Source organism: Cavia porcellus, unplaced genomic scaffold, assembly GCF_034190915.1.
Source record: "Cavia porcellus strain 051 isolate PalLab524CR breed Dunkin Hartley unplaced genomic scaffold, mCavPor4.1 scaffold_12, whole genome shotgun sequence".
Taxonomy (NCBI): Eukaryota; Metazoa; Chordata; class Mammalia; order Rodentia; family Caviidae; genus Cavia; species Cavia porcellus.
Window position 1 is genome coordinate 61894591 of NW_026947495.1, and position 13969 is coordinate 61908559.

The following is a 13969-nucleotide window of genomic DNA, read 5'->3' on the forward strand; positions in this document are numbered from 1 at the left end:
ACCATGTGTCAGATATTATTCCAAGCACTATACATATACTAACTTACCTAGATTTCACAACAATTTTATGAGGTAGGTACTATTAGAAGGTGTTTTACAGACATCAGCAAACAGGCAGACATGTTAAGTAGCTTGCCTAAAGTTACGAAACTATTAAGTAGCAGAGGAGAGGTTCCAAAGTGGGCATTTTTATAGAATCTTCTCAGTCTGCAATCCTGAACTACTAAGTATCAATGGCCAAGTACATGACTTCTTAGAACTGATGGTTCCTTTCTGTAAAAGGCAGTTTCTTTTTGTTGTTGTTGTTGTTTTGTTTTTTGTAATCGGTACCCGGGATCAAACTCATGACTGCCTGTTTGCAAGGCAGGTGCTTATGCCGCTGAGCTAAATCCCCAGCCCCAAAAAGGCTGTTTCTTTTGCCTGAGATGCTAAATGCTTTTCTCCCAGATTTGCAAGGATGCATTCTTCTCATCATTTAATATTACTTTCTCAGAAGGGCTCTTCCAGACCACTTATAGTAACACTTGATTTAATTTTTTTTTTTTGTCTTTTGCATTTTTATTGGTACCAGGGATTAAACTCACGACTGCCTGCTTGCAAGGCAGGCGCTTATGCCACTGAGCTAAAGCCCCAGCCCCTTGATTTAATTCTTAGCACAGGATCCAATTTAATTTTCACCACAGAACTTATAAATACCTGATATTTTATTACCAACATGAAAGTAAGATTCTTTTCTGTTTTGTTTGATTTTTTGTTTTGTTTGATATTGTATGCAAAAGCCTAGAAAAATGTCAGGCACAGAATAAATAAATGTTACATAAAAAATTGTTGAACAAATGAGTTTATCTTACCAACCTTTACTGATGGGACATTGAGGTTGGTGATAATCTTTCACTACTCTAAATTTTGAGCATTGCCTTATCACTGTCTTGTAAGTTACCAGAAGACAAATTTCTAGGTAAAAGAAGATGCATGTTTTAAGACTTTTGATACAAATTCTCAAATGGTTCTTCATCAACAAAATTTGATTGTTTCAGTTTTCACTTCTTTGGTTATTAAACAGCTTATTGAAAATGCTCTCACATGTTTAATGGTCATCTGAATTTACATCTTTCACTTCTTTGTGTTTGTATGTTCCTCTTTTTCACACTGACTTAAGAAACATTTTATATACTAGCCTCCTAGAGAGAAAACACACTATTTAAATAAAGGTCATGCTTTTCATCTCTCATTCTGATGTCCACTTTATTTAAAAAGAAAGAATCACCCATATGTAGACCTCTCAAGCTTGGTTAAACATAGGTAAAACTTGATGGAGCTAACAATTTGTGTTGGTTTTTTGTTTTTTGTTTTTGTTTTCATTCCATGCACTTTATTGTGAGAAAGTTCATTTGACTCCCCTCTCAGTGGGGAGTAACAATTTCAATTATACAAATATAGCAACAGAGTGAAAGTTAATGCGTATAAAAGAAGGGCTAGAGAAGAGTTAATAACCAGTCATATTATATCTAATTCACATCATTGTGTGGCATGTGATTGTGGGGTTTTCAATATTCTTAAAAAAAAAGGGTTAAGCACAAGTTATTCAGGTTGTTGTTAGTTGACTTTTTAATGCAGACTCATGAAAAACAAAGCCTGCTGATTACTTTAAAAGAAAGGGCTCAGCCTGGAGTCTATTTTCTCTCAGAAGCAGGGTTGTCATGAGACAGGGGCTAGGGAAAAAAGACAGTTATGATTTCAGCCTATCCCAAACATAACCAATAGTCATATAATTGTAAGGAAACTACATGATTGGAGTAAAAAAACAGGTGAGAAAGATGCAACCCATTGCAGGAAACAGAATATACTTTTAAGATGTAACAACTGATTCTGGACTAATAAAGTGGTAGAAAAATCAGTCAAATGGGCTCTTGATATACGAACTACCCCACTCTATCTTCTTTGTATGCTTTGGGGCCTTTCTCTGTTTTTCTACCAGTTAGGTAGCAGCAAGAGGAGGGAGAATTAGCTATGTGGGTTTCTAAGAGCACCTGTATAGAGGCATTATTGAGAAGTTCTTTTGTCAAGAGATTTTAGATTTTTTTGTCATGCCACTGAATAAATCCTTCTTAAAAGGTGGTTTCTTAGGTAAATGTGCATTAAACGTGTGCGCGCATACACACACAGAGTATTTTACCTGTCTACTTCCTTTACCAAGTCTAACACCTATAATATCATTATAGAAACTGTGTCAAACTTAATAATGAACCAAGTTCCCAAACTCCTAATATGAAAACAGACTTCTTGAATCCTACAGCTCAAGGGGAAACCCAGATGGAGGCGTGTTAGAGGCCTTGGGGTCCAACAGGAGGGGCTTCCGTCCAGGGCATTTGCCCCAGCAGAGCAGCTCTGCTTTTATGCATTGTAAGGTCCATGAAAAGAGTTCCTTTAAAAAAAAAAAAAGCTCTCTAGCTGCTTTAAAAAGTGCTGAAAACTCTGAATTACACTATCATCTGTTCTTTTAAAATCAAGAGTTGAGCTCCTAAAAATAAAGTAACTTGTTCAAACTTAAGCACATCATTTCTATGATGATCTGTAAGTTAGGGCTGGATTAGTGTGCCTTCTCTCAAAAAATTACTAACAAGGCACTGAGGAATTTAAGTTAAAACATCTCAGTTTTAATACCTTTTCTTAAAAGGAACCAAAGTGATATAAACCAAATCAGACCAACTTTTCTTTTTTTTTGTTTGTTTTTCGTTTTTTATCGGTACCAGGGATCGAACTCATGACCACACACTTGTAAGGCAGGCACTTATGCCGCTGAGCTAAACCCCCAGCCCCAGACCAACTTTTCTTAAGAAATAATAATATGCAGGAAGGTAAAAAACTTTCAAGTACAAACCAATTTTAACACATTTAACACCTTTTAAAATCCAGCTTTGTTTTTATCTGCGTTAAAGAGAGATGAGTGCTGAGTCTTTCTGTCCTTTCTTCCTTTCTGCAGTACTAGGGATTGAACCCAGACCTTGGCATAGAGCTACATTTCTAGATTTTTTTTATTTTTTTATTTTGAGACCACATCTTACTAAGTTGACTAAGTGAGGCTCAAACTTGTGATCCTCTTGCCTGAGACTCCCTGTACTACCACATCCAGCTGAATTCAGCCTATTTTTAAATTCAGCAGAATGTAAATATCTAAGGTAACTGTTTGTCTTCTAATTTTAGGCTATTAATGTGATAAATTTTACTTAATATATATTACTTTTGAGATCACGTTCACAAGGCCTTTTGAAAAATTTAACTCTATTTCATAGCATTACAAATGTAATATAGTTTCCCATTGATCAAATCAGATACACATTTAAATATCACATTATTTCTCTGGTTTCTGATGTAAGAAACCAAAAATATAAATAAGGATCAAAATGTATAATAGATACTGGGAATGGGAAGAAAATGTCCATTGATCATCATATTCTAGACATGTGCCTTAGTTAAAAAAACCCCAAAACGACACCCAGAAAGATGAAAGAAAAATGGTATTTCATCTTTCCTTGTTTGTCTAAATACTAAAACAAATAAATCATGTCCAGTGCCTACCTGAGCCATCAGTGGGAACTGAACTTGCATTGATTCCCGAAAGACCAAACAAAGGACACTCTCGATCTGTGTTGACGTGACCCCATTTGTGACATTTAATGCACCTCACATTTCGAACCTGAGAAACAGCAAACATTATTTTGGTTACTAAAACACTAAGAATATAACCAATGTCCAACTCTGTGTCAACAGAACTTAGGTTAAATTAGTCATATTTTCAAAAGATCTTCAAGTAAAGAGATGTTATACGGGGTAACTAAATATAAACACTAAAATCTTTTACTATAAGTTCTGCCTAAAAGCTAAACTGAATCCTATTTCTTTCTGCCTCTTACTTAGTGCTAATGTAACAGTATCCTCCAAAAAGAAATGGTGAAATATTAAAAAAAAAAGTATTCCCTAATTTTTATAAGTTAATCTTTACAGTTTCAAATTTCTAAACCAAAGGCTAGTGAGTTTTTCTATAGATGTCCACATAGTAAATATTCTAGGCTTAGACAGATGCTCATGTTTCTCGTACGTACTCAATGCAGTTGGTGTAGTATGAAAGCAGCCACAGACAATACATAAATAAGTCAGCAGGCAATGTTCGAGTAACACCTTCTTCATGAAGACTTGGCTCTCTGTTGACAAGTTTTCCTTGCTCTAAACAGATGACAGTTTTAAGTCTTTTCTTGATCCTGACCTCATTTTCTAAAACCTTAGAAAATAGAGACTAATATTGATTCTCATCTTTTATCAGTCTACTATATTAAATGGTTATTTTTACAATTATCTGTACAAATATAAACCATATTGTCCATTTTTATCTTAAACATCTTTTAGAAAACAACAAAAATAGTTACCAAATAAAAATTATTCTCTAAAATTTAATTATGTATCACTTGCCTGAATACCAAAGGGCTGGTCTCTGATGTTCATATCATCTTTGGCATATCTATTAAGTAGAGAAAATGTATAGATACAATATTAATAATTTAATAAATCACAAAGTAGTTAATCTGTAACCATTTTATAATTCTAAGAACATTGTAAAATGTACTATTACTATAATAAGTACATATAGAACTATAAATCTACTTAATATTTCTGAACAGTTCATGTTCTAGTCTGATAATCTATGATTTAAAAAATGAAGTTATGTAAAAAGTTACTACTAACATCTTTCCAATATTAACTTTCTTTAATGAATGAAGGCAATAACCTAAGATGAGACTTCAGATAAATTTAATGAAGTATGTTTTTATCTTAAAAAAGTAAACCAATTCCTACTTTTCACGTGGAGCCCCCTTCTGCCATTCAAATTTGTATTCCATCTCTCCTTCTGTTTCTTCTTTCTAGAAACATTGATTGAAATTTTTTCAGTTTTGCCATAAAATTACAATGAATTGTAAGTAAATACAAACAGGAAATGACGTATTACCTCTTTGTTTTCTTGATTGTGTATCGAAAGTTTAGGGGAGGAAAGGGTAGGACAAGTTAAAAACTTTAATATAAAATTTACTTAATAGTTCAAAAAATTTAGTTATTAAGTATCTAAATATCAGGTTATTTAATTGTAATTTGGTAAAAAGAATTTAGTGGCTTGACTTTTTTTTACAGATAAAATCTAGATTCCTGAAGGACAAAACACAATCTAAATAGGACATGGAAGTAAGTATGCTAAGTATGCTAATTCCTAATTTTTAAACTTCTATGCTTTTCACTGACAGTAAGTATGTTTTCTTTCTTTCTTTCTTTTTTTTTTTTTTATCAGTACTGGTCGAACTCATTGCCACACGCTTGCAAGGCAGGTGCTTATGCAGCTGAGCTAAATCCCCAGCCCCTAGTAAATATGTTTTCTAAATGTACTAAGTAAGAAAGAATAAAGATACATATGCAAGTTATGGAAGAATAAATGCAATTCTATTAATCTTGAGCTTTTATTCCTCAAGATACATGATTAAAATGATTAGATTAGAAAAATATTCTAGAATTTATTCTACTATGTATTATACAGCATTTTAAATTATCTTCACAAGATAGCAATTTTCAAAGATGAAAAGCATTTTTTAAACACTACTTTTTAGCAGTTCTCAAAGCTTTATAAATATCTCAAAGACTTTAAAAAAAAAAAAAAAAAAAAAAAAAAGAAGCCAGTACCTTTTTTAGCTCCTGGTGGGGCCTCATACATGAAATTAAGGCCATTCTTTACACGCTCATCTCCCATAAGCAATCTAAACAGAACAAGACATAAAGTTAACAACACAAGAGAATTAAGATAAAAAGCTTTTGCTAGATATCAAGTTCTATGGAGTGGTAAAGCACTTGCCTAGCCCGAACAAAACCCTAGGTTCAATCCTTATACCAAAAGGAAAAAGACAGACAGATAGAGGGAAATAAAAATTTCAAAACTACTTTACTGGCTAGAGCACATTTAAAATATCTGAATAGAAATCAAACATGTAGTGCTGTCTCCTGCAATTCTGAGAATTTTTTCCTTCTGAGAATGTTTTAGTTCTCTCCACTAAAACAAGTGGATAAAACAATATGAGTCACTCTCACAGAATTTTCCTAACTTTAAAATGCTATACTGACTGCTTTGAAATCTTACATGTTGTAAATTTGGGATTAGGTTAAGTAGCTCCAACATCTTTTCTTGTGCAGGATTAAACCACTTTGAAACACGAGTCTGAGATTTCTTTACAGTAATACCCAGTTAATACTTTTCACAGTTGAAATCAGTGAGGAAGCTGGGCATTGTGGAACATGCCTATAATCCCAGCATTCTAAAAGGCTGTGGCAGGAATACTGTAAGTTTGAGCTTATAACAGGCAGCTTAGCAAGACTCTGTCTCAAAAACAAACAAACAAAAAATAAAAATAAAAGAGCTGGAGATGTAGTTCAGCTCAAGGTCCTGAGTTTAATTCTCAGTATATAAAAAAAAAAATTAAAGAAATTCTTCAGTGAGGCCAATGAAGACTAGTTTATACATTTTTTGTTTGTTTGTTTGTTTTTTTTTTTTATCGGTACCAGAGATTGAACTCACAACTGCCTGCTTGCAAGGCAGGCGCTTATGCCGCTGAGCTAAATCCCCAGCCCATGAAGACTAGTTTAAAGAAATTTTACAACAGGCTACTAATATAATTAATATTTGTATCGTCTAAAAAATCTCATTTTCCTAATTTAATTTTAACACTGAAAAAATTTTCTGTTTGTGTTCCATTTACAAGAGAACCAGATAAGGCTTTCAGAAAAAAGCCTTTGCAACAAAATGAATGGGGTTGGGATTTAGCTCAGTGCCATAAATGCCTGCCTAAAAAGTGCAAGGTTGTGAGTTCAATCCCTGATACCACCAAAAATAAATAAATAAATAAGTAAAAAAAAAAAAAATTTGAATACATGAGATAAAGTTTAATTCAAAAAAGTTGAGCTGCATGTGGTGACATATACATGCTATCCCAGCTACTCATGAGGTTCAGAAAAGAGGGTTGAGAGTTTGAGGCCAGCTTGGGAAACTTAATGAGACCCTCTTTCAAAAAATAAAAAAGTCTGGGGTTGCAGTTCAGTAGTACAGTGTTCCTGGGTTTGGTGACTAGTACTGAAAGAAAAAAAAGAGTGTGTGTGTGTGTGTGTGTGTGTGTGTGTGTATACTAACTATAAAGAACAAGCTGAAGAAAGGACCAGAGATACAGTTCAGTGTCACAGCAACTGTCTGGCAAGTGCAAAGTCCTGAGTTTGATTCCTGGTATAAAAACCAAAACCAAAACTAAAACCAAAAAAAAAAAAAAAAAAAAAAGAAGAAAGAAGAAACTAAAGAGAAACTAGCACTTCATCTTATATTTGGAAAAGGCACTCGTAAAGGATAAATCTTACTTCCATTGGATTCTATAAAGTGTAAAAAAGCAAAGAAAGAAGCAAAATATATATATGGTTGGGGAATGAAGAGTGACCATACTCACAGGTATAAAATTTCTCTTCTAAATGATGAAAATGTTCTAAAATTAGATTATGGTGATGGCTCCAAAATTCTAAAATCCTTAAAAATCAATGTTTACTTTGAACAAGTATATAAACTTTGTCTTATATTAACACCATTTTAAAATTTAAAATACATGAAAAGCTCAACATCATTGGACATTTGGGAAATCTGTATCAAAACCATGATCAGCTAACACTTTATAAGGTTAACATGGCTAATATAAGAAAAAGGAAAAATAATGAGTATTTATGAGGGTATAATGAAACTGAAATCCTTGTGTATGAAATGTAAAATACTGCAGCCACTATGGTAAAGTAGTTTGTGGTTCCTTAGAAAGCTAAACACAGATTATCAAATGTTGCTACAATTCCATTCCTAAATATGTAGTCAAAGAAACTAAAAACATGGGCTTGAACAGATAATCCCATATCAAGTAAGGTACGGAAGCACATGCCTACTGGAAGGTTGGAGGCATGAAAATCACTTTAAATTTGATTGAGGCCATTCTGAGTTATGTAGTGAGACCCTGTCTCAAAAACAAGAAGTCTTTATCAGTGTTTTCAGCATTATTGCCCAAGGACTCAAATAACCCAAGGTTCATAAACAGATGAGTGCTTTAGAGTTTTGTATGGTAAATGTTTTTTACTTAAAGCATAGCCTGTATAACTAAAATGCCACTATTTACCTGATTGATTAATGAAGAAAAACCAGCTCTAATGTCAGATTTGCAAACCTAAAAGGATAAGAGCAAAAAGGGAAGCACCATACTGGGAGAAACCAATCAAGAGCTCTAGCCATGATCCTGCTTCTAGCAGAACGATGAAGTGCAAGACCAAAGAAACACTTCATTTTTCTTCTATGTATCCTGTACATTTCCTCATTTGAGTTTGTATTAAAGAAACCTCTTTCTATGAGGTCTTAGCAGTTCACGTACAGATGTTTTTCTGTAAGCTCTGCTTACCTTGGGACTTGTACATACTATGGTTTATTTACTTTTGTTTGTCTGTCTGTCTGTTTTTGAGAGAGGAAGTTTCACTGTATTGCTGACTGATCTTGAATTCCTGAGTTCAAATGATCCCTCTGACTCAGCCACTTCAGTAGTAGTGCATACTATCCTGCTGGGCTTCTCTCAGACTATGTAAGTCATGTAAAGCTGTAATGAATGTGAATTATGGATAAAGTTGGGTAAAGTGGCTATCTTTAAATATGAGAGTAAAAAATAATGATTCAAGTAACACTATTCTCACATAATTGATTATTTTATAACACTGGGGCAGTGGCTGGCATATCTTACCTGTTATCATATGATTCTTGTTCTTTGAGATACTGCTGCATTAATTCTTCTTGTTTCTTCTTATCATACGATATTTTCTGCTCTGCCATCCATACCTATATTAACAAAGTAAAATATAAATAGTTGGATTTAAATTAAGTAATGTTTGCTTTTCTTTTAAAATAAAATATAAAATGCTATTGTTTACAGTGTTTGACATAATCCAATTGGTTCACAGTGACATCACCACAAAATAACACCTAAAGAATCTAATTTGTTCCTTGTTACCAGATATTCAAAATAGCTAACTTTCAGACAAAAGTGCCAAACTTGAGAAAATTCTAAGTGTGTATAGTATAACAGCATTTTATACTCAGTTCCTACATAATTTCAGAGAGGGCTGGAGATGTAGTTCGGTATACATGAATCTTTGATGTGATATTCAGTCCCCACACAAACACACAAAAACTCTATCATTATTTCAGAGAATAGAAAAAGCATCTCTCTACATTGAACCTACAATTTGTCAGCACAGGGAACAACCCACAGAGCCAAAAAATGGCTGCTGATATTACTGTGTGTCATTAATACACTAAGAGAAAAATGGAAGAGGAAGAGAAAGAAGGGGGTGGTGTAACAAACTAGCTGTGGAAAAAAAAAGAAGAGAAGGGGGAAAAAACCAGAGATAAGACAGAGGTACATCAGATGTTCTAGAGTTGCTCGGAGGCATGAACCTGTCAGGTTGAAGGTGTCTCTGAAATTCTCAAAATCATAAAAGTGATCAAGGTAAAAAACCACAAGTCTTATGCAGATACTTAATCATGTTATTTGCAGGTTTAAAAGGTATCACAAACTCCCTACCATCTTTAGGACAAAGGGAAAAGTGACAACCATCAGAATACATAGCAAGTCAACCTTTTTCTGCAAATATATTAAATTTTAAAACAGTAAACTGGAGCTCAAACACAATGAGATAATTAGAATTATTACCTATGAACCGGGATCAGATAGATGAGGAAAATGTGGGACCATAGTGTCATTATTTAATTTTACAAGTAAAATAAGAGTAATTATAGAGGCATTATAGAGGCACTAACGTAAGATGGTTCTATTGGGACCCAGTTTACTATGTGGAAAAGGAGGGAAAAATAAAACCCACTGGGGAGCCAGGAGTGGTGGCACACATCTGTAATCCCAGCACTCAGGAGGCAGGAAGATCACTACGAGTTAGAAGCCAACATGGGCTACATAAGTGAGTTCAAGGACAGCTTGTACTACATAGGGAGATCCTGTCTCAAAACAAAACAAGACCAAGTAATCCCAACAAAATAACAACAAAAAAATTGGGGAAAATACGCCAGAAATTTCCACTGGAATATTATAGCAGGAAAAACAACTATAGTTGGGATAGTCACTAAAAGGTGCATATTTAAATTTTCACTGATGCCTGAAATACAACACAGAACTGCAGGGCTTACTGAGTTAGAGTAGTATTATTATTTCTAAAAGAATAACTATCATTAATTTAAAGCTTTAGATTTTAAAATGATTTCACTAGTCTCAATTGCTTAAGAGCTCAAATTTCAAGGACAAGAATAAGAATAAAACATAATCCTTTCAAAATTTTGATGATCACCAACATAAAGTTATAATGACTTCTCTGTATAATTTATTTATGATAAAAAGGAAAAGATACTATTTATGTAAATAATAACAATGAAGTTTGACATCCGGGAAATAGAAATATGGACACAGTAAGAAAATAGAACGAGGCAGTGACTAATTTTCCCAGGCAAGGAGTAAGAGTGGTATCATTGAATGTTTTATAGCAAGTTTTAGTTATTTAGTTATTTTATTATCTTTTTATTGTTTTTTTAAAATTTAACTAATTATATTCACAGGCAGTGTTACCCATCTTTTATATATCCTTCCAAAGATGTCCTAATGCATGTATATGAAAAATACATGTAACAAATATTCATTTTTAACATACAGAATAACATATGGGTGTAACTCACTGTAACTTGATTTAAAACAAATAAAAGCTTAGTTCATTTTCACAATTAATATTTTACTAAGTATACCCTTTATGTGGTACACACAGTGCTAAGCGCTCACTGCTTCAAATCTTTTACCTACACTATCTCATTCAGTCCTCACAATTTTACAAGTCAAGGCAACCATGCTGATCATTCTAAATCTGTAGATTAGGAGACTAAGGATCACAGATCCTGAATATTTTAATGGAAGGTCTGAGGGCTGAAAGTGACTGAAATATCTACTTTATTTTGCTTTTCAACACTATAATTTTTTTTTATCAGTACCAGGGATCTAACTCACAACTGCACATTTGCAAGGCCAGCGCTTGTGCCGCTGAGCTCAATCTCCAGTCCCTACCTCTATAATTTTTGCCATGGTCCTTCTATACACTTGTGCAATCTGTAATTATTTATTTAAGATGCTAAATTTTACTCCAAGATCATCAACACTGTACTATCAAGTCAGATGAAGAACAGAAACAAGGAATGAATTTATTTTATACTCTTATCTTGTTTTTTTTTTTTTTTTCTTTTTCGGCTTTTTATCAGTACCAGGCATCGAACTCATGACCGCACACTTGCAAGGCAGGTGCTTATGCCGCTGAGCTAAATCCCCAGCCCCATATACTCTTATCTTTAGCTTATGGAACACAACACTGGGTTAAAAAAAAAGCCATCCCATACCTGTTTGTACATTTGTACTTTAACATAATAGAAGCCAGATGTACACTTCAGTAGTTGCACCTGGAGCATACAGGAAGCAATCTTTGTGTTTACCCACTTGGTTTGACCAACAGCAAAGTGCATGCATGTGTACAAAAGTGTCAAACCAGGATTTTTACCAGGATTTATGCTCTATTTAACAGAAATTTTGTGTATTTTTAGCTGAGCATCACAGAGGGTAAAACACATCCACACCATTTTTCTGTTATATAAACATGTACTTTACCAAAGTAGTCTAATTCAGTACAATGGCACATGAAAAGTCAGATTTCAAAGTTTTGGAGGGGGTTAAAAGTGAATCATTGGATTATTCATGTATGTAATATGAAGATGATAATAACACTGGCCTCCTCTAAGGCAAAGAAAAACAAACTGGCACTGTTGATGTCAACAGTGTCCCATACCGAGAATACAGATAGGGAAACCTCAACAAAATGAAAGCCTAAGATGGTAACTTTGGACAACAAAACCAAAGGAAAAGTAGATGTTATTGATGCTACTGATACAGCAAGTATGATGTCACTTGAAACACAAAGTGTGGGCTAATGTTTGTGTTTTACTTGATCCTAAACATATGTGGCATAGTTTGATAGTTTATATTAAAAAAACAAATACAAAATATCATCTAGAAATCTTCTTAGAGGACTGGCACTGGAACCATAAGAGATCATTTACAGCAGCTGAAAAACAAAATGTTTCTGCCTGGGGAGCTATGAGAAAAAACTGTGGAGCACCCTGTGAGCTGACAGGCGAAAAGGCAGGCGCAGTCTCTCACAGACCTACTAAGTCAACAAGAAAACCAAAAAGATGTCAACTTTTTCCTAAAGGAACAAAACATATGTGTTATCACTGTAAGCAATACTTGCATACAGAACCTGCAGCTTTCATGTGTAAAGACTGCCTTGGGAGTCACAGTTGAAACAAAGGTTATTTCTGTGCTAGACTTTTGTTTGTGTTTATATTGAAGTTCACACAGATTTTTATTTGATATTATCTTTTAGGTTTGTGAAAATGTTGACTATTCTAAGCACTCATACATATTTGATATTTTATTTTATTATATCTTATTTTCCTGCAAAATGCATTGTACATTACAGTAGGAAGCTCCTGACAAAACAGGAAGAGAGGCCCACCACACAGGAAAGGAAAGCTAAGCACATGTGCTGTGAGTGAAAGTGAGAGGTGTGTGTGGAACATGTGACTGTCATGTGTAAAGAATGCCCTCGGTGTGACAACAGAAGCAAAGATTATTTTTTTGGTAGAGTTCTATTTGTATTTTCACTGTAGTTCATACAGGAATTTATTTCTGCTATTTTTTAGACAGTTGATGTTGAAAAAAAATTTTTTTTTTGCTTTTTGTTTTTATTGAGTTGTCTGATAACTTATTATTACATAACTTTTTTTTTTTTTTTGGTCTTTTTTGAGACGGGGTCTTGCTATGCAGTTTGGGCAGGCCTTGAGCTCACTTTGTAGCCCAGGCTGGTCTCGAACTGGCAATGATCTCCCACCTCAGCCTCCCGAATGCTGGGATTACAGGCGCGAGCCACCACGTCCGGCTGATGTTGAAATTTTTTAATAAACGCTGAATATTAAAAAAATTCAAAGCCGGGCATGGTGGCTCACGCCTGTAATCCCAGCACTCCGGAGGTTGAGGCAGGAGGCAACCTGGGCTACAAAGTGAGCTCAAAGCGAGAACCTGTCTCAAAAAAAACACACAAATTCAATACTTAACTTTCTTTTTTACTTTTCCCTAAGTACTTATGGTTTTCTATAACTCATAAAGTTAAAATTAGTAATTCAATAGAAAATATTCTAAAGAACATGGGTATTATACACTCAAAACAATGCGCCTTAGTGACAAAATTGGGGTGTTGTCCTGGCGGGTCACAGATGGGGAGTCACCTTTGTACAAGAGAGCAGACCTAAGGAGCTGTGGCCTTTGGGACCCAAAAGACCAAACCCGACTCAGCTCAGCTAAGAGAAGTACTGCTGAGGAGCTGTAACACCGGTCTCCACATTTTCCGCGTTTACACGACGAGGGGCTCTGGTCTCCTCACGGATGGAGAATAAAGGTTGCGGATCCCCCTCGTCAGCAAGCTGCTCAGCGAGACAGAAGAAGCGAGAGCACCAGGGCTTCCGCGGGAAGAGGCAGCGGTTCCAGGAGCCTCAGCCTCAGGCTCCTCTCCAACAGCCTCTGGGGACTTAGCGGCCGCGGCCCACACACCTCTCCAAGTTCTTTTACTCACCTTCTTGATATTAGATTTGGAGGCAGGATGAAAGTCCTTTTTGCACATGAAGTTAGCGAAGGATTTCCCCATCTTGAAGTTCTCAGTTGGACAAGGGAGCAGCCGAGTCTGTGAGGAACGTAAACAAACCCTCCCCGCCCCACCGCCG

The 13969-nt window shown here is 34.8% G+C and overlaps 1 protein-coding gene across 1 annotated transcript in view; it reads right to left on the minus strand.

Moving 5' to 3' along the window:
- Nucleotides 1–13968, minus strand: part of Cir1 (corepressor interacting with RBPJ, CIR1) — a 33800-nt gene extending 19832 nt beyond the window's left edge. Inside the window, exons 1-7 of the mRNA XM_063259327.1 lie at nt 13822–13968; nt 8835–8929; nt 5722–5795; nt 5003–5013; nt 4852–4916; nt 4468–4516; nt 3580–3697 (exon numbers count right to left, since the gene is read on the minus strand). Coding sequence (XP_063115397.1) covers nt 3580–3697; nt 4468–4516; nt 4852–4916; nt 5003–5013; nt 5722–5795; nt 8835–8929; nt 13822–13893 — 484 coding nt within the window. The 5' untranslated portion in view covers nt 13894–13968. The remainder of the gene's footprint in view (nt 1–3579; nt 3698–4467; nt 4517–4851; nt 4917–5002; nt 5014–5721; nt 5796–8834; nt 8930–13821) is intronic.
- Between the last annotated feature and the right edge of the window lies 1 nt (nt 13969).